The 25,800-nt window shown below is 42.1% G+C and overlaps 2 protein-coding genes across 2 annotated transcripts; one reads left to right on the top strand and one right to left on the bottom strand.

The window, feature by feature from the left end:
- Window positions 1-3,010: 3,010 nt before the first annotated feature.
- LOC146709632 (amphoterin-induced protein 1-like) lies at window positions 3,011-7,195 on the bottom strand. The gene is made up of 2 exons (XM_085456683.1): window positions 7,009-7,195; window positions 3,011-6,653 (listed from the first exon to the last, which is right to left on the bottom strand). Exon 2 carries the CDS (start codon window positions 6,583-6,585, stop codon window positions 5,065-5,067), a length of 1,521 nt encoding a protein of 506 aa, XP_085312809.1. The 5' UTR covers window positions 6,586-6,653; window positions 7,009-7,195; the 3' UTR covers window positions 3,011-5,064.
- A 12,006-nt stretch (window positions 7,196-19,201) lies between these two features.
- On the top strand, window positions 19,202-24,195 carry LOC146709631 (G protein-coupled receptor 61-like). Its single transcript, XM_085456682.1, has 2 exons — window positions 19,202-19,484; window positions 20,881-24,195. The coding sequence occupies exon 2, from the start codon at window positions 21,096-21,098 to the stop codon at window positions 22,497-22,499; it is 1,404 nt and encodes a 467-aa protein (XP_085312808.1). The 5' UTR covers window positions 19,202-19,484; window positions 20,881-21,095; the 3' UTR covers window positions 22,500-24,195.
- Window positions 24,196-25,800: the final 1,605 nt, after the last annotated feature.

Raw genomic sequence — 25,800 nt, 5'->3', positions numbered from 1 at the left:
GGCAGAGGAAACTGAATACAGCACAGCGAGTTCACTGTCCTCGGGGACATACTGTGGTCAACGATCCAAATAAGGTTGAAAATCCAGCAACTTCAAATGTGGCCAGAAGCCGGCATGTTTCAGGCACAGATGCAACAAATACGACTCCCAGCTTCCACCCCAGCAGTCCATATGGTCTCCTATTTCACTCAAGTGAACAAGGTTGGGTCAATAACGTAATTTAGAAACTGAAGCCAGAGGATTTCCTGCAGACTAACTAGGACAGCAAGTGAAAATTAATCTTTGCCTAGAAGGACACAACAGTCAGGCCAAGTCTGATCAGTCAGAGCCAAAGTTAAAGGAACAGTTTTACATTTTGAATTGGAATACTCTCTGATTAAGACTCTCTTTCTTGATAAGAGAGTCAGTGGCCCTGAGTAGTAAAGATAGAAACACTTTAAATTATGGTCCACAACTAAGGGCATCATTTCCCAACAATTAAATCGATTTTAATATATTTTATTCGAAACGACAATCTAAATATATTTATCTTCAAATTCCTAAAGGTAGGGACACTAGAATAAGGATGTAACAAGTCAGGTTTTTACAGCAAACAAATAAATAATTAGACTGTAAGTAAATTTAAGTAAAGCATAATTTCTTGGCTATTGACTGAGACATGGAACACCACCTCTCTGGTGGAGAAGGAGCATGAGCCAATCGTGAGGATGAGAGGTACCAGCTAGATATAGTCGGGCTCTCCTCAACACACGACTTGGCCTCTGAAACCAGTTGGAGTTGGAGTCTGTCTCAGTCTGATGTTGCCTGTGGTGAGAGGCGGCGGGCTGGGGTGGGTATCTTAGTATCCCTGCCTTCCCTGCTGCCTGTATGTTGGATTTTTCCCGGTGGATGAGAGGGTTTGTTCCCTGATCCTGCAGTTCAGGGAATGGGTCCTGACTGTTCTCTGCGCTTATAAGCCAAACAATAGTCTAGCGTATCTGGCCTTCTGAATCTACAGCTGTATATTCTGGACACTTGGGTGAAGAGAGGGGCTGAGCTGTCAACTGACCACCGCCTCACCTGGCGGTGAGTTGGATCAGGTGGCCGGGTAGGATGCTGGACAGACATGCTGCACTGAGCTGGTTGGTGCCTGTCATGGCGGGAACCCTCGATTGAGATGGTGGACACCGGTGGTGAAAGGAGTCCTACTGGGCTTCAGAGGCAGCTGATAGGTACAGACAGGCCAAATGAAACACGGCTCGGGCAGTGGCTGAAGCAAAAGCTCGGGCGTGGGAGGAGTTCAGAGAGGCCACAGAAAAAGACTTTTGGACTGCCTCGTAGAGATTCTGGCAAACCGCCAGGCAACTCAGGAGGGGAAAGTGGTCCTCTACCTGCACTGTATGCAGTGCTGACTTCAACTGAGGATTTTGTCAGGCAGTGGAAGGGATCTCCTTAATCCTACTGATACATCTTCCCTAGAGGAAGCAGAGTCTGGAGACGAGGGGGATGACTTGTCCATCACTGGGCGTGAGATCACTGAGTCAGTTAAACAGCTCCTTGGTGGCAGAGCCCCTGGAGTGGATGAGGTTCACACTGAGTTCCTAAAGGCTCTGGATGTTGTAGGACTGTCTTGCCTCTACGATGTTGCATGGAGATCATGGGCAGCACTTTTATGTTGGCAGACTTGGGATGTGGTTCCCATCTTTAAGGAGGAGGACCGGAGGGTGTGTTCCAACTATGGGGGATCACACTCCTCAGCCTCCCCAGGAAAGTCTATGCGAGGGTGCTGGAAAGGAGAGTCTGACAGTTAGTCGAAACTCAGCTACAGGAGGAACAATGCGGCTTTTGTCCCGGTCGCGGAAGACTGGACCAGCTCTTTACCCTCTCTAGGATAATTGAGAGTGCATTGCTCAACCAGTCTACATGTGTTTTGTGGACTTGGAGAAGGAATTTCCCTCTGAGTTTAATATTTTAAATTATTAATAAGTAATAATTTTGTTGCTGTGTTGCCCCTTATTCTAGTGTGCATACCTTTAAGGATTCAGTTACCTGCTACTTAGCTTTGCAGAACAGCACAACTGGTCGGATTGTGTCCAAACATGTTAAAATCTGCCTTTAAAGCATCTTTAACACAAACAAAAACTGCAGAGCAAAAATGAAAGGTGCCTTTGCACTAGGACATTACAACATTTCAAGTCTTTATTTTTTATGCATGTTAAAGAAGTTGCAAAGTCACAATTAATAAGTTAGCCGGATTCTCTAAGCCTGGGACAGAGCCACGCCAGTGATTTTACCTTGTTTCTGTATTTCCACTGTTTGTGTGAAGCTGAGCTAACAAGCTGTTGGCTGCACATGACAGTGAAAGTTCTGCAGTTGCACATATGTCACAGGACATACTGCACACGTCTCTTTTTACATCATGTTTATTTTTGTTGTTTGTGAACTACATGAGGAGTACAGCAATAAACAAGATACACAGAGCAAACAATGAAATGCAATAAGTCGTTATTCAGGATTGCATATATTAAAATACAGCAGGTGAACTCAGCACACTGACAATATACTGACTGTAAACACTGAACATGTAGGTAATGATTTGTCACACGTAGCTCCGTCTTTGGTTATTATAATGTCCAACATGATGACATAGTACATATGTGCCTCCTCTGACAGACTGAAAAGTTCCTCCGGTTGTGTTGCTACATTATAATATTTAACAGACATGCTAGATTCTGACGATGTCATGAGCTTAAACTCCCACAGACACATTTATTGTGATTACACCGAGGTTATATTGAAAAAGCACCATGAGAAGTGCATAAACATCACTGTACCTTCAACATTAACATACATACCCTTTATAACGCAACTTTGACTATCCAGAGATTGTGTAGCAATTACGATGCTCTACTGCTAATATTGTGACCTGAAATGAACAGCCTGAATGTATTATTATTGTTTTTTTATTATTATAAGTTGCATTTATTTGAGTCATCTTTTGGTCTTCATTGATTTTCATCCACACCCCGAGTGTTGGCTGCAGCTGCTATTTCTGACAGTGTTTATGAGAATTCTGGCTTGTGGCTGGCATCGGCTGATTTGCTTAGGGTTGGGCACTAATACCCAGAAGCATTCAGTGGATGGTACTCGCTCTCAGGCTCTTCCAGGCTGCTATTTACTCTTCAGTATGGAAGTATGTGTGTTCATGTTGCCATTCTGAAACCTGACACTGAACACGATATTTTGTCGCAGTGTGATAACAAAATATGCAAATAAACTTGCTCAACTGGAAACTTATTGTTATGTTTGTTAGCATTATCAATCAGTTTCAGGTTTTCGATCTAGAGCAGCTTCCATACGTTTCTAAGATTCATCCATCCAAACTCACAAAACAATACTATTTATACTATTTTCTTTTACTCGAATTATTCTGTAATCTTTGGTAATTTAATTTGAACCCAACCTCTAAAATCGAGCAGTTTGACTGTAATGTTTACATCTAATAACTCGCTCATATAGAACATAATAAAATGGTGGCATTTATTTGTAGCTAAATTCAGCTGGCTGATTTTGTTTTTGTCGTCTGGAATATGTGTTTAACTTTAGCTTATTGCAATGAATTCTTTATGAACCAGGAACCAGGATTTGTTTTTTCTGCATAATCCACAGATAACAGTAACTATACCTGAAGCTTAGTCGGTGGAATAGTTTCTTTTTAAATGAGACTGTATTCATGCTATTGGCATGCTATTTGCTAATCAATCAGACAATGACATCAAGAGTTCATCAATATTTACTGCAGATTACTGACGCTCAACAACAGCACTGTTTACTGGAAATGTATGCATACTGGATGAGAATAAATTTGCCAAATAACAGTCAATAATTGTGTTTATACTGATAAAATAGCTGCTGAGTGTTTATATCCTGAGAACCAGCCTATTCATTTATGTCTTCTCTAATGGACGTTTGTTTTTGGTTGATATCGTTTGACTTATTTGAGCTATGCTAATAAGCCCTGGTGTACTAAATAGAGGACATCCTGGTCTATCCATCTATATCTTATGTGTTTGGGTGGCCTCTTTTAGCCCCAAAGAGGGTGGAAATTACAAAAAAAGTTCAGTGGGAAGATTCATTTTTCCCTGGTTCTCAGGAGGATATGAAGAGCTAGTCTGGTTCATTTTAAAGATTTCTTTTTAAGTAGTGCCTTCAGACAGCAGCTGTTGTGAACTGGAGCAATATAAATAATATTTTATGAGACAAAAAGTCAACTAAATTTGTCAGAAATTAGAATTCATTTTAAATGATAATAAAAGTATACCTGCATATGATATTTAATCAGAGCTGCTTTTAAAAGCACTTCATCTTAAGGCCAAAATCACTGCAAAAAACACATATTGCTGTTTAAACATTAAATCGCACTTGCATCTAAAAAGAAATTTAACTGAAAAAGTTGCATAAGTGTAATTATTAACAGCACTGTTTTCTGTGAAGTTTAGGAATGTTACATATAGCAGAAATATTGCATAATAATAGTAACAGAGTGAGTTCTGCAAGCTTTGCATAAAAATTAGCCTCCCTTTCTACGTTATTCAACAAATTCAGAACTTCTCACCTTTGCAGCACCTTCATCCCAATTGCAAGAAAGGCCATATCTTTAACATGCAGGCTACTGGCTACTCTGAGGTGACCTTCTCTCAGTAATGCCTTTAAGTAGTCTACTAAGCGCTGCTTGGTGGTTAATGTCTACATGGTAAGCATTTTTAAGAACGCAAACAATATTTAAAGTTCATATATTCTCATTTTTAGGGAACACGTGTTGCATTTATGAAAAAAAAACCCAGTTCTCTACCAGAAATATAGCGCTCTGTGCCTTCACAGAGGAGTCATTTGAATTGTTAAGACGCATCACAAATGGAAAGGCCTAAAAGTGATTTAATCAAAAGATTAAAATCAATTTGAATCTTATGTTACTGGATCGGCACCACCGTCTCGAGTCAACTAAAGCTTTGTTTGGAAGATGCTCACTTTTGATATTTTGCTCACATTCTTAGAATACAAAGAAGCAGCGGCATCGCTCTTATTTCATATGACCATAGGAGAATTGGAGCACACCGAGCTGACATCAGACCTTGTTCTGCCCCTGTTGGCCCCCTGCCACTCCTCATCTTCCTCACTTATTGGATTCAGCCTCCCATTCTGCTCCAGCTGTTCTTTAGGTTCCAGGAAGGCCGTGTGTCTGTAGAGGAAACCTCCACCTCCCACCCTCTCTTGCCATCTCTCCTCGTGTGCCTGGGAGAGACTGACAGTTGAAGAGTGGAGGCTGTCTTTGCCGTCATTTTTCTCCATGTTCTGACCTGGACAACAAGCGCAGCGACACGGTGTGAAAAAGAGGTAGATGAGAATCATGACGAGACTGATCAGACACGCTACAAGGGTGGTGTAGGCTGTTTTTAGATTCTCCAGTCCTTTGCTCATGGTGGTATTAAACACCACTACAGTTACATACAGCGTCTCATTGAATGAATCACTTGTGGCATAGCAGGTGTAGACCCCTGAGTCTTCTACCTTTAGGGGCCCAATCCTAAGGCTGCTTTCGTTACGGATGAAAGTGGTTTCGTTTTGAGACACTGTCAGGTTTCCTGGCAGCACCCATCTCTTCACCATGTTCTTCTGTCTGGTGTCACAGTCTAACACCAAAGATTGCTCCAGATAGCCTTCTTTTTTAAAACCTTTGACCTCACTGCAGTTCAGATACTGTCTGGTCAGATCTAGTATGGCCATTTTTTCCTTCGGCTGGCCTGATGTCACACATGTGTGGTTGCTCCTGAAGTCAGTGGAAGGGCTGAGCTCCCTGAGTTCCCAGTGTGCCATCAGTTCATACAGCTCACAGCTGCAGGTTAGAGGGTTGTTGTGGAAGTACAGACCGTTTTTAATCCAGGCAGGCAGAGCCTGAAGCTCATCCAGGGGCAGAGCTTTAATTCGGTTGGAGGAAACATCCAGCAGTCTAAGGCTTTTCAGCCTGCCTCGGCCCTTTAACAGCTCTACGAGGATGCGTGTGATCTGGTTGTGGCTCAGATAGAGCCTCTGCAACTCGATGAGGCCAGAGAAGGCAGAGCGATCTATCTGAGAGATGTGGTTTTTATAAAGCAGCAGGACCTCCAGATTCTCCAGCGGCTCAAAAATGTATTCGTCCAGCAGGCGGAGGCTGTTAAAGGAAAGGTCCAGGTAGCGAAGCTTTCTCACATTCACAAATGCCTCAGTGGAGAGAAAGGTGAGGTTGTTATTACTGAGCAGCAGGCTTTGCAGCTGGTCGAGTCTGATGCCGGTCCAATCAGCTTGGAGCTTGGTGATAAAGTTGAAGCTGAGGTCCAGCACAGCTGCATACGATGGAAGAGCGTTGGGAACATTTGTTAGATTCTGCTTGGAGCAGCTGATGATGGTGCTGGCACACAAACAAGTCTTCTGACAAACCAGGGGGCTTCCAGTTAGCTGCCCACTGGCTCTCACTGCTGGTAACAGCAAAGTCAAGTGCAGAATAAAGCAGCTCCTTCGTTTTAACACTGCAACAGCAGCAGGCCAAAAAAAGCCGATGGAGCCCACCATGGCGCCAGCACTACGCACTGCAGGGACTCTGGATGTTCTCTTAGTTTTCACAGTGGAAAATCATGGATCTGTAATCACACATTGGGCCACGTGATCAATAAATCAGCTGTCAGGACATAATATGACATGATAATGATGCAGAGTCTCATGCCATTAAAGCAAACCCGCGCTCTAATGCAGAGAGGCGTGGTGCATTTGCGCAGCTGGATCATTAAAAAGTTGAATGTCGGCAAAAATGTTATCAGTGTCATATCGTGTCGTAGCATAGAATAAATAACAAACTATGGCGATTAATCAATGTGTCAAATTATTCAAAATAAACAGAATAGTCTAAAAGTTAAGTGTGTGTGTTAGTCGTTTCCCTGATATCAGTTATCAAAGCATTTACATTTGTCCCAGCGGGCGGACGCGATTCTGCGTTACCTTTTTTTCTCCCGTTTTTTAAAGAGAAAGAAGTCCTTAGCAGTCCAGTCGCGGAGATGATTAGGACAGATGCATCTTCTTCATCTTCATCATCTTTATCGTCGGCGACCCGCGAGCTCACAGACATCCACCTTAACACGCTGAGCTACGGGCGAACGCACTCTGCTGTCCGGCTCCAAATGACCGGAAGAGGCTGTGTGCAAGCCTCGCTGGTGAGGAAAGGAAATGCAACTATATCCGAGAGCTGATCTGATGTGAGGGGTGCAAACAGCAGAGGTGGGTGTGTGCCACATTTCCTCTCCTGCTCTCTGTCTCTCTGTCTCTTATGGCCAGTCTCTGATTCAAAAGACAAAAAACAAGCACCCAACATGAAAGCAGTGAGATGACAGCTCGGCTACACAAGCTTCAACATTTCATCATCTTTATCGAAGCTGATTTTTATTCTGCTTCCAATGAGCCAACATTTCTGATATTAAAACAGTGGTTCTCCAGGTTATCTGGAGGTCTTCCAAAGTTTGTCTTTGGACACATTTTTAGTGGAATGTTTTAGTTTGTTTGTTAACAGGCAAAAAACATAAATAGGTACGTTTTTTCCTTCACTTTTACCTAACCTGACTTGATGGCTCATTCAGTGCTACCATGCCTTTAATAATGAATCTCTTTCCCCAAAGTTGTCCTAACATCCTGGTGAAGGACGAGGTACCTGTGTGGATGAACTGCTGCAGCTCTGGACATGATGTGCGTACAGTAACATAGGAATCAATACGGGAAGTTCAGAGTACAGCACAACATATGGACTTACAGTAAACACCAGGCAGGCACAGACACATTAAGCACAATCAGTCAAATAAAGCAGGAAAATTAAGAGGCACATAAAGTTTCTTAAGATGGATTGCTTGAAGAAGTTTTATTGTACTGCAACATCCATGCAAAGGACAAACCAGTCCTGAAAACTGGTCTCTTATTTGATGAGGTCACACCTCATTTACAGTCATTTTCAAGGCTGTGATCTCACAGGTAGACCTCAGGTGTAACTCAAAACAAAGACAATATTTATCTCTGTGGTTTTTGTATTACTTGTGCCAGCTGACTGGGATAGCTTAAAGGGGACTGTGCCATCAGTGATGCTATTAACTAAACTTGTGGTTTCCACCTCATGACAGGTCAATATGTCTGTTGTGGAAAAGGTCTGCATGCCACTTTATAGTAGTGTGTAAATACTCATCACTAGGAGAGTGTATAACATCGCCTGTGTATCTAGTGCCCAACAAAGTTTATTTCACTGTTCAACAGACCTCTGTGAGCCACAGTGAGTGATGTGGTGCTTTTCTCTGCAGGGGAAATGGGCTCTATGGTGTATTTCATACACAGTCCTGATGCTGTAAATACTGACTGCAGCGCCAGATATGTGTTTATATGTAAATGATCTCCAGCAAGTACTGTTATTTGAAGAATAAACCACTGTGCCTGGTTTTAAGTGGTGGCGTAACCTTAACTGAGTGTGAGTGTGCATCAGAAGTTAGTGAGGGTATAAACTCTCACTGCCCACCAGTGTTGGGACTAACGCGTTATTAAGTAACGTTACTTAATAACGCGTTACAGTAACTACGTTATTATTGTGGTAACGAGCACGGTAACTAGGTATTATGCCAAAATTAGGAACGCGTTAATCGTTACTGGGATTTAGATAGGGTCGTTATTCGTTACTTCGTGTGGTGAATCCACAGATTCAGTAACATTAGCAAGTGGTGGAGGCCAGGAGGTGGATGAGGGAAAGGGGAGGCAGGAGCAGAGACCCGAAGCGGCCGCCGGTCCGAGTGTCAGGTGGACTGAACTTCAGGTAAGAAGTTATGACCTGCAGTCTATCTGGGTCAGATATAAACCAAGTTTAGGTGGAGTTTATTTTCGTTTTGCTGACTTTTTCGTACTGGGTACTCGCTAGCATGACTGAGTTTCTAATTGCCAACCATCCTGTAAAAAACAGAATCGTCTCGTATTCAGAGAAAATATTGTGCGTTTCGTGTTGAGCTGAAAAGGAACAGTTTGTCCCGGACTTCAGCTACAATGGAAAAGACACAAAGCTGGAGGTATTCTGTGTCTTTGCTGCACAGCTGCCTCTTCTCCTCTCATTCGCTCTTCCTCCCTCTCCTGTTGCTACTTTAATCATGAAACTGATCAATGATCAGCTGATTGGCTTTTCTCTCTTGTTTGTTTATCGCCCACTTGGCGCCAGAAAGAAGAAAACAGCGGTTGTCGCGCTAAACAACAGCAGCACGTTTAAGCTTGATCAGCTGTTGTTAGAATTTATTTAATATTAATTTCTACTATCAGCTGATGTTTGCTGGAGCCACAGCTGTAAAGCTGCTGGTCATGATGTCGGTTTGGTTATCTGGTGAGAGGGAAACATGAAGATGAAACCAGGAGATGTCCTTACTGGATCATCAGAGCTGAACAGGTGATGGAGAAACAGGTTTACCTTTTAGGTGACATGAATGAGTTGAAGGGAAGTTATGAACCGTTTCTGAGAGACAAATAACACCAGGATCCTTTTTTAGGTAGCTGACAGCTGGTAACTGTGCAGGGGCGGGTCTAGCAAAGTGTTGCCAGGGGGCCAGGTAGGGCATTAACAGGGAGAGGGGGGCACAAAGAAATACTTTCTTATTCTCATTTAAAATGTCTCGCTTTTAAAAAATAATTATCTGAATCTTACAACAAACGATTGATAGATTGATGCATATATACCATCAAAACAGTGTACATCACTGTCACAACAGTGTTTATTTTCATTCAAAGGCTTTATGATTTTTCCTATAATGGTGGGCCGGTCTCTAGTCAAAACGCCCAGGCCGATTTTTTTGTCCCAGTCCAGCCCTGTATGCAGCTCATCTGCAGTCTGGTGTTGCCTACATCTTCCTATTCAGAAGCAGAATTTCCGAGTTCTGAGTACAATCGAAAGCACCACGACTGCAGTTTTTGTGTTGGATGTAAAAAGCGCACATGACGTTGTGACGTAGGCTAGAATCATGGCGGCGGTCAACAACGGTCCAGGCGTGGGATTTCTCTCGTGGAAATGTGCACATTATTTTTTCCTTTCTATTGGTAGGTGGCACAGTGCACTTGTGGCAAGTAAGCAAGCTAGAAGACTGGCAAAGTTATGGAAGAAACACATTAACAAGAGAATTCTGAGTAAAACCAAAGTTACTTTCCCTAGTAACTAGTTACTTTGAAAGTAACGAGTAACTTGAAGTAACTGAGTTACTTTTGATAGAAGTAACTATTAATGTAACTAAGTTACTAATTTAAAGTAACTTACCCAACACTGCTGCCCACACAGCTTACTTAGACTACCCTGGGAAAAACACAGAACCTACTCTAATGGTCATCAAACCACATCTTTATTGATATATGCTGACATGTTAAAACTTGTCACAAAGGGTATGTGAGGGTCACAAATATCATCTTTATTGAACAAAGAGTTAAAGTTTGACACCTCCGGTAAAAAAACTGGGTTTGGAGGTGGTCTGTTCTTTTTGTCGCAAATATTAAGAGACCGGCACTAGATTTAAATGCAATAAAAATGTTGCAAACTGACATCCTTATCCATCCACAAAGCTAGTCTTCAGAATAAACACAAATACCTCACTCTACTATAGATACTCATTCTTTCCAGTGAATGAGCCCGCTGTTTATTGTGCCCTAGCGAGTCATGTAAACTCACTTCTCCTCATCCCACCAAACTCTTCAAGCTCTTCAGCCTCATGTGAATTCTATAAGGAAGTATCAGACGGCAAGGGTGATTCAGGCCACAGCCTGGTGGAGGGTCATGAGGTTTAAGTTCTCCTGTAAATTATAACTAAAGTGCAGCTTCAGGGCAGTGGTCGCAGGTAGTATCTAAACCAGCCCACGGTGTGGAAAATAAAGGGAATGTATGTCCTTGCAAGACACGAGACATGTTTTTCAAAAGCTTGCCTGATGAATTGACACTAACATTTTGTATCCTGATGCCCAAAGGATATGTCCTACAACCTTAGACACTCTTGTCTTTTGCTCTGGTGTGTAAATATTTCTGAAATGTGTGTTTTCAAGTAAAAAAAAAAAGAAAGAAAGGCTCTGGGTTTGAACCTGTTGCTCAGCTCTTGCTTGTTAGACAAGGTCTTCATGTTTTCCTTGTACCTATGTTTCTCTCCTGTGGTTGCTCTGACTTCTGGTTGCCTTCTCATGCTTCACTGTTAGGTAAACTGTCCATTGGATTGAATGCACACATTGCATTGACTTCTGCCTCTCTGTTTGCCCTGTTGTGTCCAGGGTGTGTCCTGCCACTTCCACAGTCTTAGCTGGGATATATTTTAGGACAGATTTGTGCTTGTGGTGTTCTTTGTAGGATCACATGAGTCACCGATGACTATTTTCCTTATTAAGGAATCCATGGTGACAGATTTGGCTGATTTACTAAACATTTGAAGTCGTTCACAGCCTGAGAAAGAATAAAATTAAACCAGAGTAACCTGTGTCAAGTACAGGTTAGTAAGAAGAAGCAGAGGCAAATTAAAGAAAAAATCTTGAACCCTTCAGTGAATTAACTCTGTGGCTCTGTTATGCGATGGGGGACGTTATGCTGAGGTTGTTTGAGTTTGCTTGCCCCTTATTAGATTATTCTGTTATTATATGTTACCTTATATATGTAATCAAAGTAGTTGAATTAGAATACTGCTGTAGATCACATTATACCCTTTAATATAGAGTGTGTGAGCTGTATGTAGTTTAGTTCTCATTATACTTTTGAGTTAACAGAACATATTCACATATTAGTTCATTAGATAAATGTGCATCACTCTGTATCCTTGATCTGCTGGGAATGTGTTACACTGTTTTCTTGACATGCTTAAGTGTTGAATCATGAAGAGAAGGTTGTAAGCAGGAGACTCTGTGTCTAAAGACAGGGGAGATAGATAGACCACATTCCACACCCCCACCTTACAGAAAGCAGAGAAACAACTGCCGAGGTCATAACTTAGGCGCTGTAACAGAGAAAAAATGTGATGTTTTGGCTTTTACGACTAGCTGGGGGCCACTAGAGACTATAAAAAGCTGAGCAACCCGTCACCATTTTGAGACATGTGCCTGACCCTCTGGTAGCATCTCTCCCGTCCGGACGTTGTAATGCTCTTATTGTTGAATTGTATGGAAATAAATGATTGTTGATTGAGCATTTATACACCGAGTATTGTCCTTCCTTCAGCCCAAAGATTCAAAGAATTGGGAGATTTCAACACCCTTTAAAAAGAGGGATCACTGCACATAAATTCACTGTAAGTAGTCCTGAGCATCAGGGATCACTGAAAGGTTTGATGAGCATGGATATCATGTTAATCTGTTTAAGATTTTGTCCCATTGTGTTAGACAGCCCTCCATCATCTCTCCATCTCCATCATCAAACCACCAAATGATTGAATTTCTTTGGAAGAATGACGAATAGCCTTCCGGTGGATGCAAAGATGCATAAAAGCTTTTGCGGTTTTACTTGATGGTTACTGTTAATATGGTTTCTTTCTATCATTATTTGAGATATTACTGCTCACTGTTCAAAATGTATGCAGCCGGCAACCACTGATAATACAATGCACAATACAGTGGACATACTGCCACCATCTGGTGCAAGCAGCATGTTCAGGCCCTGCTCGAAGAAGCACATGTGCTTTCTTGTATAACTTTTCAGCTCTGCTCACCCGTTACACAAATAACTCAGCTGCTCTGCCTCTTCCAGAAAGCTCATGAAGATCTGTGTGAACAGACAAACAAATGCATTTTGTAACTAAATGGCTCATTTTGACTACTTAGGACACTCTCTGTGGCCACTTCATTAGGCACACCTGTTCAACTGCTCTTTTGGGTTTACAGAAAAGTGAAAATATCCAGTGAGCAGCAGTTCTCTGGGTAAAAATGCTCTACTACTGCATGAGGTTAGAGGAGAATAGCCACTACTTTGAGCTGACATGAACTGAACAGTAACTTAAATATCCACCCCTCAGTAATACTCAATAATACTCAGTCTACTTGAGTATTGTTGTTGACTGTGTCCACCTCTTCATGACCACAGTGTACCCATTTTCTGACGATTGCTTCCAGCAGGTTCATGCACCATGTCTCAAAGCTCAGATCATCTCAAACTGGTTTCTCAATGATGACAATGAGTTCACTGTCCTCTAACAGCTTCCACAGTCATTAAATCTTAATCCAATATAGACATGTTGGGCTGTGGTTAAAAACACGAGATTTGCATCGTGGATGTGCAGCTGACAAATCGGCAGCTACTCTGTGATGCTATCAAGTCAACATGGACCAAAATCTCTGAGTGTTTCCAGCACCTTGTTGAATCTGTGCCATTAAGAATAAAGGCACTTCTGAAAGTGAGAGGGGAGTCCGACCGAATACCAGCAAAACTAATGAAGCGGCCAGCCAGTGTATACTGTCAAATTTAACCTGGAAAAAATATATTTTAGAAACTATATGCTTGTGTGTAAAAGTAGCTTTGAAAAAGTCTTGCACATTTAAAAACACACAATATTTCTACCTGAAAGTAGTGGCCTGGAAGTATAAAGTAAAAAAGTAAGCCCAACAACGTATGGCTTATAGTATATATGAAAAATACTGCTGACCACCTGTGCTCCCCCTCAGCCCCCTAGTATACACAACAAGGCATCAATTTCAAAATCCTATGTTGCTTTGTTCTCAAGTTATTGCATTTAGAAGATTTTTAGAAAACCTACTCTGACCCCGAGGCCAAGGGCACTGAGATTTGAAGTCATCCAGTAATTTTAGTAGACTCACCTATGGTAGCAATTTGAAGCTCCTACTTCGCCTCATTCTCCACTTATCACATTTATAAAAACTTAGGTGCTCACGTCGCTTGCCTGCCTGCCTGCCCGGCAGGGTGTTGACAATACCCCATCAGTAAAACTGATTGTGACCTTGCTTTCCTCTATGCAGGGCGAAGCGCTGACGCTCTTACGTCTTACATTGAGCAAACACACCCACACACACATATGTAAGTACTGATTGTGTAACAGATCAACATATCAATAAAGAAAATTATCATTGATCTGTTTTACCTGTAAAGTAGGAAATATGCACAACTGGTAAATGCACTGGCTACAAGTGTTCATGTATACAAACATGCATAGTGTTCAGAGGCCGTTTACAGCGCACAGAAAATAAATAAATAAATGTAGCTAGTAAATTTGACACCACCAGAGGCACATGTAGAATAGAATAGAATAGAATAGAATAGAATTCAACTTTATTGTCATTGCACATGCACAGGTACAGGGCAACGAAATGCAGTTTGCATCCATCCAGAAGTGCTTTAGTGATATAGATATATTACAATATATATTAGCAATAATATAGATATGTGAGTATATTACAGAAATGGGTCTATTATGGTATGTTATAATGTACACGGTATGAAGTATGTTGTGAATATTCTATAACTATAAGTATGTACAGGCTGTAGTGAGTACAAGCTATGTACAGGATATGAACAGGATATAAATATGAAAAACTATACAGAATATGAAATAAATAACTTTACAGAATCTGAGATATACAGCTATACAGAAATGGGAACTATGCAAGTTGTAAACAGTTGTAGGATTAAAAATTATCGAATGTACAGAATGATTATTTACACAGAGCTATACAGTAGTGCAGTTAAGATAAGTGAGGGTGTAGATAGTTTCTACAGAGGCTATATAAAGTGCTAGTGGTTGTGAGTGGTGGTTCAGTCCATGTTATTATTGTGTTTGAGGGTACAGTTGTCCATTGTGGGTGTGTGTATGTTCAGTCCATGAGTTTAACGTGGGTCAGATGTCAGGAGGCAGAGTTCAGGAGTCTGACAGCTGTGGGGAAGAAGCTGTTCCAGTACCTGGTGGTCTTAGTCCGGAGGCTCCTGTGGCGCCTCCCAGAGGGCAGGAGGGTGAAGAGTCCATGTGATGGGTGACTGGGGTCTTTGATGATTTTCCCAGCCCTTTTCAGACACTGCTTCCTGTAGATGTCTTTTATGGCAGGAAGTGGTGCTCCGGCGATGCGCTGGGCAGTTTTCACGACCCTCTGCAACGCCTTCCGGTCCGAGGCAGAGCAGTTCCCGTACCAGACTGTTATACAGTTGGTCAGGATGCTCTCGATGGTGCAGCGATAGAAGTTCACCAGGATGTCTGAGGACAGGTGGTTCTTCCTCAGAGTCCTCAAGAAGAAGAGGCGCTGGTGAGCCTTCTTGACCAGCTTGGAGCAGTTGGTCGTCCAGGTGAGATCCTCGGAGATGTGGACTCCCAGGAACTTGAAGCTGCTCACACGCTCCACAGCCGTCCCCTTAATGTGGATGGGTGGATGTGGGTCAGCATTCCTCCTGTAGTCCACGATGAGCTCCTTGGTCTTCTCGGTGTTAAGCAGCAGGTTGTTTCTGTCGCACCACTCAGCCAGACGATCCACCTCCTCCCTGTAGGCGGCCTCATCGTTGTCACTGATGAGGCCAATCACCGTGGTGTCATCTGCAAACTTAATGATGGTGTTGGAACCATCAGCAGGTCTGCAGTCGTGGGTGAAGAGGGAGTAGAGGAAAGGGCTCATCACACAGCCTTGTGGTACACCGGTGTTCATTGTGATGGTAGATGAGCAGCGGTTATCCAGCCGGACATGTTGGGGGCGGTTGGTCAGGAAGTCCAGTAACCATTTGCAGATGAGGGAACTGATACCCAGGTCTGTCAGTTTCCTGATGAGTTGTGAGGGGTGGATTGTATTGAATGCTGAACTGAAGTCTATAAACAGCATTCTGGCGTAGGTGTTGTTGTTGTCCAGGTGTGAGAGGACAGAGTGCATTGCGATGGAGACTGCATCCTCTGTGCTCCTGTTCCGGCGGTATGCGAATTGGTGGGGGTCCAGGGTGGGGGGGAGACAGGATTTGAAGTGTGCTAGGACCAGTCGCTCTAAGCACTTAGTGATGATGGGGGTGAGTGCTACTGGGCGGTAATCATTGAGGCAAGATGGGTTGGAGTTTTTGGGTATCGGGACGATGGAGGTGGATTTGAAGCAGGCCGGTACCACAGCGTGGGCCAAGGACAGATTGAATATGTCTGTGAGCACTCCTGCAAGCTCCCCAGAACACGCTCTGAGAACACGCCCGGGGATGCCATCAGGGCCTGCAGCCTTGTGGACATTGATCCTGCTCAGCACCGCTCCTACATCGGTGGGGGAGAGAGTCATAGGTTGGTGGTCTGGCGTCATGTAGGTGTTTATGCTAAACTTTCTGATTACAGTATAGTAATAAAAGAGAGAGCTACATCTTCAACATATTAAAAAAAAAAAAAAAACCCCAAAAAACATACTGCACATGGCAAAATAAGTCAATCTGTGTCTCTGCATTATAGCAGCTCCAGAACCTGCCTGGTAGTAATTCAATATTTACTAAATTTAGTGGAAATGTTTGCTGTTTAGCTCCCAGGGGGTGTAGAAAAAAAATCCCTGCATCCTAATATGTTTGACTGTCTGCTCTGATATAAACCTTCCTCCCCAAGAGTCTCCAAGGCAACATTCAGTCAGCACTTAAGTCTTTTTCTGCAACACTCCAACACATTTTGACTTCTACAAGCCATCTGAAAATGTGACATGACAGACGCTTATTAGACATTTGTAAAGACTCTGTATCCTTCGCTCAGGTATTGTGCAGCTCGCCTCAACAGTCGTTTTGTTCTCTTGCTTTGATGTTATCAACACGGTGCAGGTTAATGTTTGCCCGTGCCTTGGTGCACCCCTACAAAAAGTGCGTTTGGATTTGAGCTGATTGTTTGTGTAGGCAGCGGTAATTATGCTTTGGTAAATGTAATGGAAGGATTTTTTTTTTTCAATTTCTGAGTGCTGCTGTTATTTGCGCATTCATATCTATCAGTGGTTATTATTGGCAGTAGGGGCTCTCTGGGGTCATTGCAAGCGTCCTTTGCTATTTCTGAGTGCGAATGTGGAGTCTATTTTTCAAGGTTGCCATGGAAACCATTGTATTTGTGGTGGCAGTGATTGGTGCTGCCGGCCAAGCAAGACTCTGCTATTTTTGTCGTGAGTCAACACATGATATGCACGCTCTCTCTCTCTCTCTCACACACACACACACACACACAGACACACACACTCAGGTGAACATGCCTGAATACAGATTCAAGCAGACAGTTTCACTCGCACAGTGCACACATCCACACCGCATACCTGCAATGTGGATTCACTCATGTGTAGTGTTTGAGAAGTGCTGTGCGTTACACAAGCATGTGTACATTTCGCATCCTTCCTCAGCGCTACCAGGCATCTTGATACATCTTCGCCATGACAACAGTAGTAAATGCTGTCTATTAAATCCCTCCACCAAAAACTGGTCATGTTTCCTTATGTTCTGTATGTTCTGCTTGTTCTTGTTTTTCAAGCATTGGCTGAAAGAAGCTGATGATGATGGTGGCGATTAACGTATAATCACTCAGTTATGTAACATACAGAAAATGATGCTACTGTGATTTATCATGTTTGCATTTGAGTTGTGAGGCCAAAGGACAAAAAATAGCTTTTTTTTTTTTTTTTTTTACACATCCTGGCACAGTGATGAGCACGGAGCTGTAAATGATGCCAAACTTCTTACCGTAGCCACCTGTATGGGAATCTGTCAGCAGCAGTTTCTTGGTGAAATGGAGAATTCCTCAGGCCACAGGTCCAACATATTTAAAATCTGCAAATTTGTAATGCTGTAAAAACACAATAACTCAATTCACAAATCTTCAAAAAAAAAAAAAAGGTGCTTTGGTTAGAAATGAATCAAACAACTGCAGTGACAGATGGTGTAGCAATAAATACTATTTGCTCTTTTTTAAGTGGGTGACACCACTCCACTCTCAGCATCTTCTACTTGCCATAGTGCAATAAATACACTGATATGGAGGATGGGAGCAATAAACTAGAAAACCTCAATTCTCACAGCAACTAAAGCAGTGGCGTTATCATAATAGAGCTATTAGTGAACAACTAGTTTAATCTAAAAATGCATGAGAGGTGCTGCAAATTAAAACATGCTTTTTAATGGTCAAAGAAGACATAATTTCCATGAAATGCAAATGTTATGTGTGTAATTATGGGAAACCTTACAAATGCAAATGAAAAACACCCCAGAACTCAGCAGCTTTATGCCCACTCCTTCAGTAGAGTAGCCTTATCCATAATAGCCCAGATTTCATTGTCCTCAGCAGACAGAGCAGTGAGGATGGACTCCATGTGAAAAAGATCACCGTGGCAACAGGAGTCCCAGTTTGAGAAGCTGGGATGGATGGAGGCTGAGGCCTGGCCTAATCAATCCTTCAATGTCTCAGCAAATCTTAGACTGGAAGGCGCTTTAATCTGTAGAATAACAAACTGAAACACTACAGGCTGACAACAGTAAATCAACTGGAAGAGGAAGGAGAAATAGGGGGCGGGATATGAGAGGGAGGAGCATGAGCAAAGATTTATGAACCTTAACAGGTTATTTGAGAATCGTATTTTCCAAGGTAGGAGTTTGGAAACACACAAACAATATTTTTGGTATGCTAGTGGTAGGTGACAGTAGGTTTCCTGTCAGGAAAGGTGACATGTTTTCCCCCTTCTAAATCCCCAGCAGAGGGCAACTTTTAAAAATGTGAAGCTCAGCTGTGCTTCATCTGGAGCAGTCAGGGTGTAGCAAAGTAACCATCATGTCACACAGCAAGCAAAAATTGCACATCAGCAGTGAATGGATTTTGCTCTGTACATTATTTAGGGAACATGTACAGTTAGCAAAGCGGCTTTCTGACTGTTGCTGCAGTAAATTTAACATAGGAAGTTGAGCTACCCTTTAAATAAAGCTAATATTTAAGCTCCCTGTGTGGTTGAATGTGAAGTCAGAGGACTGCCAAAATGACTGCTGTTATCCTTTGAAGACCATCTTTACCAACTTTGTGACAACCCGGCTGAGACACACTAAAGCACTCGTTATTTAAAAGAAATTTATAACGCTGCTGCAGTGGCATTCCTTCATTTTTGAAGACTCAGATTGAGATGACGGTAAGGACATTAGGACCCTGTGGAGACAGCAGCTCTGGTCCTGTTTCTCACTGCCTCCTGCTCCATCTCTGCAATGTGTGTGAGTGGAGGGGGAAGGCAGAGAGTGAGCTGGTGTCTTTGCAAGCATTTACATCAGCATCGTTTCAGAGAAATCTCTGCTGCCACAGCTGTTGTCAGCTAGGGAGAAGGATGCACTAGGCAGATCAAGGGATGGAGAAAGAAACAGGCTGTTACAGTGGGAAGTACCTCAGCAGCATTTTTTAAGGTACAGTGATTGATTTCCACTGTGTACCTCAGCAGTAGGAGCTAAACCAGGATTCCATCCTCAAACCCCAAAGCAGCAGACAGCTGCATCAGGAAATACTCTGATTCAGGTATATTATGCTCTCTGCCTTTTTCTTTCTGTGTCTTCCCATCACACTCCCTGATCCTCACCACATTCTCCTCGCTTGTTCTCTCACGCCTCCTGTAATCTGCTCGTTGTGTAGCGCTGACTGCAACAAATTCATTTAAGCTACATTCTGATATACAGAATAAGAGCCTTGCTTATTATTAAAATGGGTGTAATGCATTAATAATTAAAACATAAACGAGCAGGTGGAAGGGAAAGGAATGGCCAAACCAGGCAGGAGGGTTAAAGTGAATTGACTGTACCCTTATGTGTGGTATACAGACGTTGCTCAGTGTGGGCAGTCATTCATAGGCGATGAGAGAGGTTAGAGCTCAGTATTTACTTGAACGTGGATTACTGTGACTGTAAACGTCACATCTGTGGCAGACAGAATTCATATCAGCAGGCAGCATGGTTTCCTTTATATGGCAACAGCCAACCATAGCTCTCTGTCTCTGTGCACAGGTAACATGCTAACAGCCTGCTCAACCTGTGAACATCCTTAGAATTTCTATTTGGAACATTAAATTAACTCATTCTAAATGATCAGGGCTTCCTCAGTGGAAGACATCACCCTCTGTACAATCACAGACCTACATACAGGCCTCTCAGAGTCTGTGGCTAGGTTTTGGTTTTTTTGGGCTAGAAAAGGTAGTCATAAATATGCAGGTTAACCACAAAATATGCATATATCTTTGAGGCAAGCGAGTGCTCTCATGGCAGTTGTAGATGTGATGGAAAAGGCCTATTAACTAGTCAGTGATAGTACTGGTTTTGGTGAATTAGCTCATGTACAGACAGGATGTGTGCTTGAAAAGTATTTATACCTTCCTGCTGTTGCTGCCCGGGAAGAATAAGTCTGGATTTATCGTTGACCTTCTTTGCTGTAATATATTCTTAAAAATTAAACTGCTCCAATTTTTTCCCTTAGAGTTATTCTGATAATAAATACGCATTTTTTTCAGTATTATTATTTGGTTTTAGACGTGGCCTAACTCTACTGCATGATGACTTCTCATTTTTCATTCTTTTTACTTACTCAGTTCCTGCAGCATGTTGCTAAAAAAGGTGTCAAATGTCCATGCCTTGAATAATGAATATCTAATAGAGTTAATTGGTTTGAGGGGTGGCTTTGAATTACCTTATCAGCAAGATCGCTTTAACGGAGATTTCAGAAGCTAAGGAGGATTTTTATAAAACTTCATCTAAGTGAATTAATTTTGATGGTAGCTGGGGCAAAAAGGGAAACTCACCATGGAAGGATGAGTTCATATAACTGATATTTGCAAATTAGAGGTCTCTCATGACACAGTACACACACAGGCAAACATCCACTCACAGATATTTACCCTCTCTTCTTCTTCTTCTTCTTATTGTAGGGTGGGTCTGTGACTGATGAAAGACAAGAAGGCTTTTTAATGGAAAGGATTCAAAACATCTAAACTTCCTGACATCACAGCAACATCTTCTGGACTACGGGGCAGCTTTTTACCTCATTTTCAAGTCACTGTTTTCTGGCCACATTTCCCTTTCTTTGAAGGATGGGTGATGGGCCTGTGACTGACTCTGCCCGCCTGCCTCGTCCCACCCTTCAATGGAGCCAATGTGGAACTCCTCCCACACACCTCCACAGCCCACATCCAACATGTCTGCCTCCTCTCTGCCTGAAGGCTGGGCTCTGTCCCAGTCGCTAGCCCTATTGGCGATGCTGCTCATGGATCTGTTGGCTGTGGTGGGTAATGTCGCTGTCATGGCGGTCATTGCCAAGGCCCCGCAGCTCCACAAGTTTGCCTTTGTCTTCCACCTGTGCGTGGTGGACCTTCTGGCAGCCCTGGTGCTGATGCCCCTTGGCATGCTCTCGAGCCGCGCCTTCTTCGGGGAGGCCCTGTGCAGGAGCTACCTCTTTCTCAGTGTGTGCCTAGTCAGTGCTGCCATCCTCTCTATCTCTGTCATCAATGTGGAGCGTTATTACTACATCATACATCCGATGCGTTATGAAGTGAAGATGACCATTGGCCTGGTAGCTTCGGTGCTTGTAGGGATATGGGTAAAAGCTCTGGCCATGTCTGCTCTGCCACTGCTCGCTTGGTTCCTGCAGGGTGGAAAAACTCCTCTTTTGGAGAGTAGCGGGGTTGAGGGAGGGGGTGGCGGTGCCGTGTCACCTCCCCCGGCTCAGGGTCACAGGCGCTGCTCACTGCACTGGACAGGGGGAGGGTCAAACCGTTTGGCCTTCATGGTCCTCTTCACTCTGGTGTATTTTCTGTGCCCACTGCTGGTGATTCTCGTTGTCTACTGCAACATGTTTAAAGTGGCCCGGGTGGCTGCCATGCACCACGGCCCACTGCCCACGTGGATGGACACACCTCGCCGCCAGCGGTCAGAGTCACTCAGCAGCCGTTCTACAATGGTTACGAGCTCCGGGACAGGTACTGGAACTGGCAGAGGAACTCCACAACGCCCTTTTGGAGGAGGGAAGGCTGCAGCAGTGTTGGCAGCAGTGGGTGGGCAATTCCTTTGTTGCTGGCTGCCCTACTTTACTTTCCACCTGTATTCAGCACTGGCTGCCAGCCCTCCAGCCACACTGGCCTCTCTGGAGGAAGTGGTCACCTGGATTGGCTACTTCTGCTTCACCTCCAATCCCTTCTTCTACGGCTGTCTGAACAGACAGATCCGAGAGGAGCTGGGCAAGCATCTGCCTTGCCTGTTTCGTCGAGCGGGGATCGAGGTGGAGGACAGACTGCCCAGCCGTGAAGGATCCATAGAGGAAAATTTCCTTCAGTTTCTTCAGGGCACCGGCTGCAACTTGGATCCTCAAAACTCTCACAGCACTTCCAGTCCTAAGGGTGAGGCCTGCTGCCCTGTGGCTCAGTCACAGCCAGCCGAGCCGGCACATGCCATACCCATTGATTTCCGTATCCCAGGACAAATTGCAGAGGAGACTTCAGAGTTTATTGAGATTGAACAGGCGAAAAACAACCATATATATACAGACAGCTGACTTTTCAATGTCTCTATATTTTGAAAAATACGTTCAAAGAAACACAGTCTTTCAGGAAAACACGTGTCTCTATTTTTTTCTTGAAAGCTGTCCACCAGGTAGCTAAATTCATTTTAAAGACTAATAATTGTATCTTTGGATCACTGCACTTTGCCTCATCAGTTTTCATCCTTGTTTTTGAAAACAATCATGGTTGAACAGTTAAATGCAGATGTACAAACTTTTGCTTGCGAACAGGGAAGTTACTGCTTTATTTAAAAAAAAGAAAATAAAAGGCTGTATTTTGGCCTTCGGCTCAGCCCTGTACAGTAAATGACTCACTGAATTGCTATTTATGTTGTTTAAGCTTTTTTAATAGATGAAAATAAACATTAATTTGGTGTTTGAGTCTCTGACGTTTTGGCAGTAAAATATTTTTGAGGAATTTCTTTTCATCTCAAATTAAGAAACACTTGCTTAAATACACTGGCTCCCTCTGAAATCATTACTTTAATATTATGCAGTTACATCTTGCTACCAGAAAAATTACCCTAGTATACGAATACGAAGATTAAAAAGTTTTGTTGGTTTTTTTGGTTTTTTTTACAAGACTTCAGCAAGTCATTTTAAACATTACTGCAAGAAAAGTAATGTTAAAAAACACAGCAATAAAAACATCATATTGAACAATAGTTTGGAGTTTTGTCAGTGACAATGGCAGCTTTAAGCCAATTCGATTACATTAGATGTGTACATATTGTGGCCTGACTGCTCATGGATTTGGTACAAGCTGTTTACAGACAAACTTTCCTTGGTGCTTTACGATGTAACTACGATGTTTAGGGTTACCCCCGCTTCCTGCCATGTGATGTATCTATCAATGTCTTTGGATATAAATTTAGATCTTAAAAAAATTAATAAATCAGCATTCGCTTGATGCACTGCTAAAAATTGAATGATGATTCTGTTCTCTACATTGTTTAATGTACTAAACTCTAAGTTATGTTCAGTAAAATTGTGTAAGGTTTGGTTGTGTATGTCAGTCAACACAAGCATTTTTTAAATGATGAGTTTAGGTATTTGTAAAAGAAGTGATGACAAGGAGGCCAATGTATTTTGACAAGTGCAGTAACTGCCTTCTTTGTGTTTTTCCGCTGTGAGATTTTAAGGAGAATACATGTGGATTGTTTTCTTTTTACTACCCTGATTCTCTTCAGGGTTTTGTTTTTAAGTACCTCAGTGCAGGAAACAATATTTCACTGTCTAATACGACCCCTGCACACTACTTTAATGTTGTGGGAAGAACAGAGCAGACAGAATTTGCTTGAGGTTTTTAAAAGACTTGGTTTTGCAGCTTAACTATGAGCTGAAATTGTATTTTATAGCGAACTGTTAGAGGGAGACGTGTGAAAATGACTGATTAAAATAAAGAGGCTTTCTTATGTATTGTGGAAACAGGGTTTTTAAGATATTTTTTCAGAGGGTGTTTTAGTGACAAGGCCAACTTGACACCTTCTTTTTATCACGTCTAAATATCTCAAACTGTGAATGATGTTGAATGTTTGTGTTAGGTTCTGTTTTGACTTGTTCGGAGATTGTTTTTTAAGCTGTGGTGAAGATAAAGAATGACTTCCACTGTACAATGATATGAATGTGTTAAAAAAAACACAGCTGAAGCTAAAGCGAGAGATACTGTTGTAATAAAGAGTTTCTATGTTTGTAAAATATTTTGGATGCATTCGCATAATTTAACCTACAATGTGGGGTTTCTGCCAAAATATTGGTATAAGTGCAATATACTCTTGCTGGCCACTTAATTGAGTACGGTTGTTCAATTACATGTTAACTCAAATATCTAATCAATCAATCACAGGGCAGCAACTCAGTGCATTTAGGTGTGTAGACATGATTAAGATGACCAGCTGAAGTTCAAACCGAATTTCAGAAACACACCCATTTGTAGGGTTTACAGAGAGTCCAAAAACGATCAAATATTCAGTGAGCTTCAGCTCTCTGGGTGAAAATGTTTCATTGATGTCGGAGGACAATGGTCTGACTGTTTGAAGCTGATAGGAAGGCCGCTGTAACTCAAAGAACCACATGTTACAACCAAGGTATGCAGAAGAGCATCATTGAACCGTGAAGCAGAAGACTGTATCCGTTTTCACTCCTGTCTCCTAAGAAATTGAGGGTACATTTTACTCTTGATCACTAAAATAGTAAATCAATATTTGTGGCATAGTTTTTTTTAATAATAACATTAACATTTTAGTGTTTTATATTACTGTACATGTGTGTGCCTTAATCCTTTGCATTGAAATGCAAAGAGAGATGGTGGGGGAATATAGTTCACAGTAATCTGAAGGTAAAAATCTTCAAAAATGAAAAAATTGAAATATTTTAGAGGTACATGAAAAATGTGTCAATCAACCACTAAAACAATTTTTTCTGTTCATGAAAATTAAAAAAAAAAAAAGTAATAATAATAACAATAATAATGTGCTTTTATATATATATATATATATATATATATATATATATATATCCTGTTTCTATTTAATTTTTTTGCTTTGTTTCATTTGGAAGATGTGATTGCTCAACACGCCTCACACTTCTATGATGGACCTCAGTCAAACCGCCCCCAGCTTCGGCAGGCTCTGCCATCCCCATGGCAATTATTACCAAGAGACATTTTTCTAGGCTGTAGTGGGTGGTAGGAGGAGCTTATTCGATTGGGAATCCAACATGACGCCCCTATCTGTGACTTCTTAAAATATATTCTCTACACTAAACCAGATCTGACATTTGGTTTTGTTATGTTATCACAAACCATAGCACTCCTAGTGTGAATATGTCATGCTGTAAACTGGAATGGCCCTCTTAGACTTTATTTGTTATTTATGTGAAATCTTGGGTTACTTTGCCTTGTAATATATCTAGTTGTACCATAACAACAATGTTATATTCTGTTAAAGATTCACATTATATTTGTCAACATTAGTTATAATCATACACATTATGCCCTTGCTTTTGCATTAACAGAAAGATCTGGCGTGTTGTGGTCCAGGACAGACACTAAAGCAGCACAGTAAAGGGAATTAATCATCATCCTAGGTAATCGTCTGCGAGTCATTTGATCAACCCACTCAAAACGGAATCTTGCACATGTTTTAACATGATCTACTAAATTATTATAAATCTTATCTGGTGGGTAATAAAGGTCAAAGGTTTGAGACACTGAAACATTGGACTTCAGTTTTAAATGCCTTGAGTCAGCCAGCTCAGTACGTGTTCCTATTTTAAGGCTATTTGAGGTGTCAGA

Source organism: Copadichromis virginalis, linkage group LG5 (assembly GCF_057382275.1).
Source record: "Copadichromis virginalis isolate Kocher_CV1m ecotype Utaka linkage group LG5, C_Virginalis_male_GT1.1, whole genome shotgun sequence".
Lineage (NCBI taxonomy): Eukaryota > Metazoa > Chordata > Actinopteri > Cichliformes > Cichlidae > Copadichromis > Copadichromis virginalis.
This window is presented reverse-complemented; position numbering and strand designations above follow the sequence as displayed.

What these genes read in the sequence shown, in the direction of transcription:
- LOC146709631 (XM_085456682.1), top strand. Translation starts at nt 21,096, where the DNA reads ATGGAGCCAATGTGGAACTCCTCCCACACACCTCCACAGCCCACATCC.
- LOC146709632 (XM_085456683.1), bottom strand. Translation starts at nt 6,585, where the DNA reads ATGGTGGGCTCCATCGGCTTTTTTTGGCCTGCTGCTGTTGCAGTGTTA.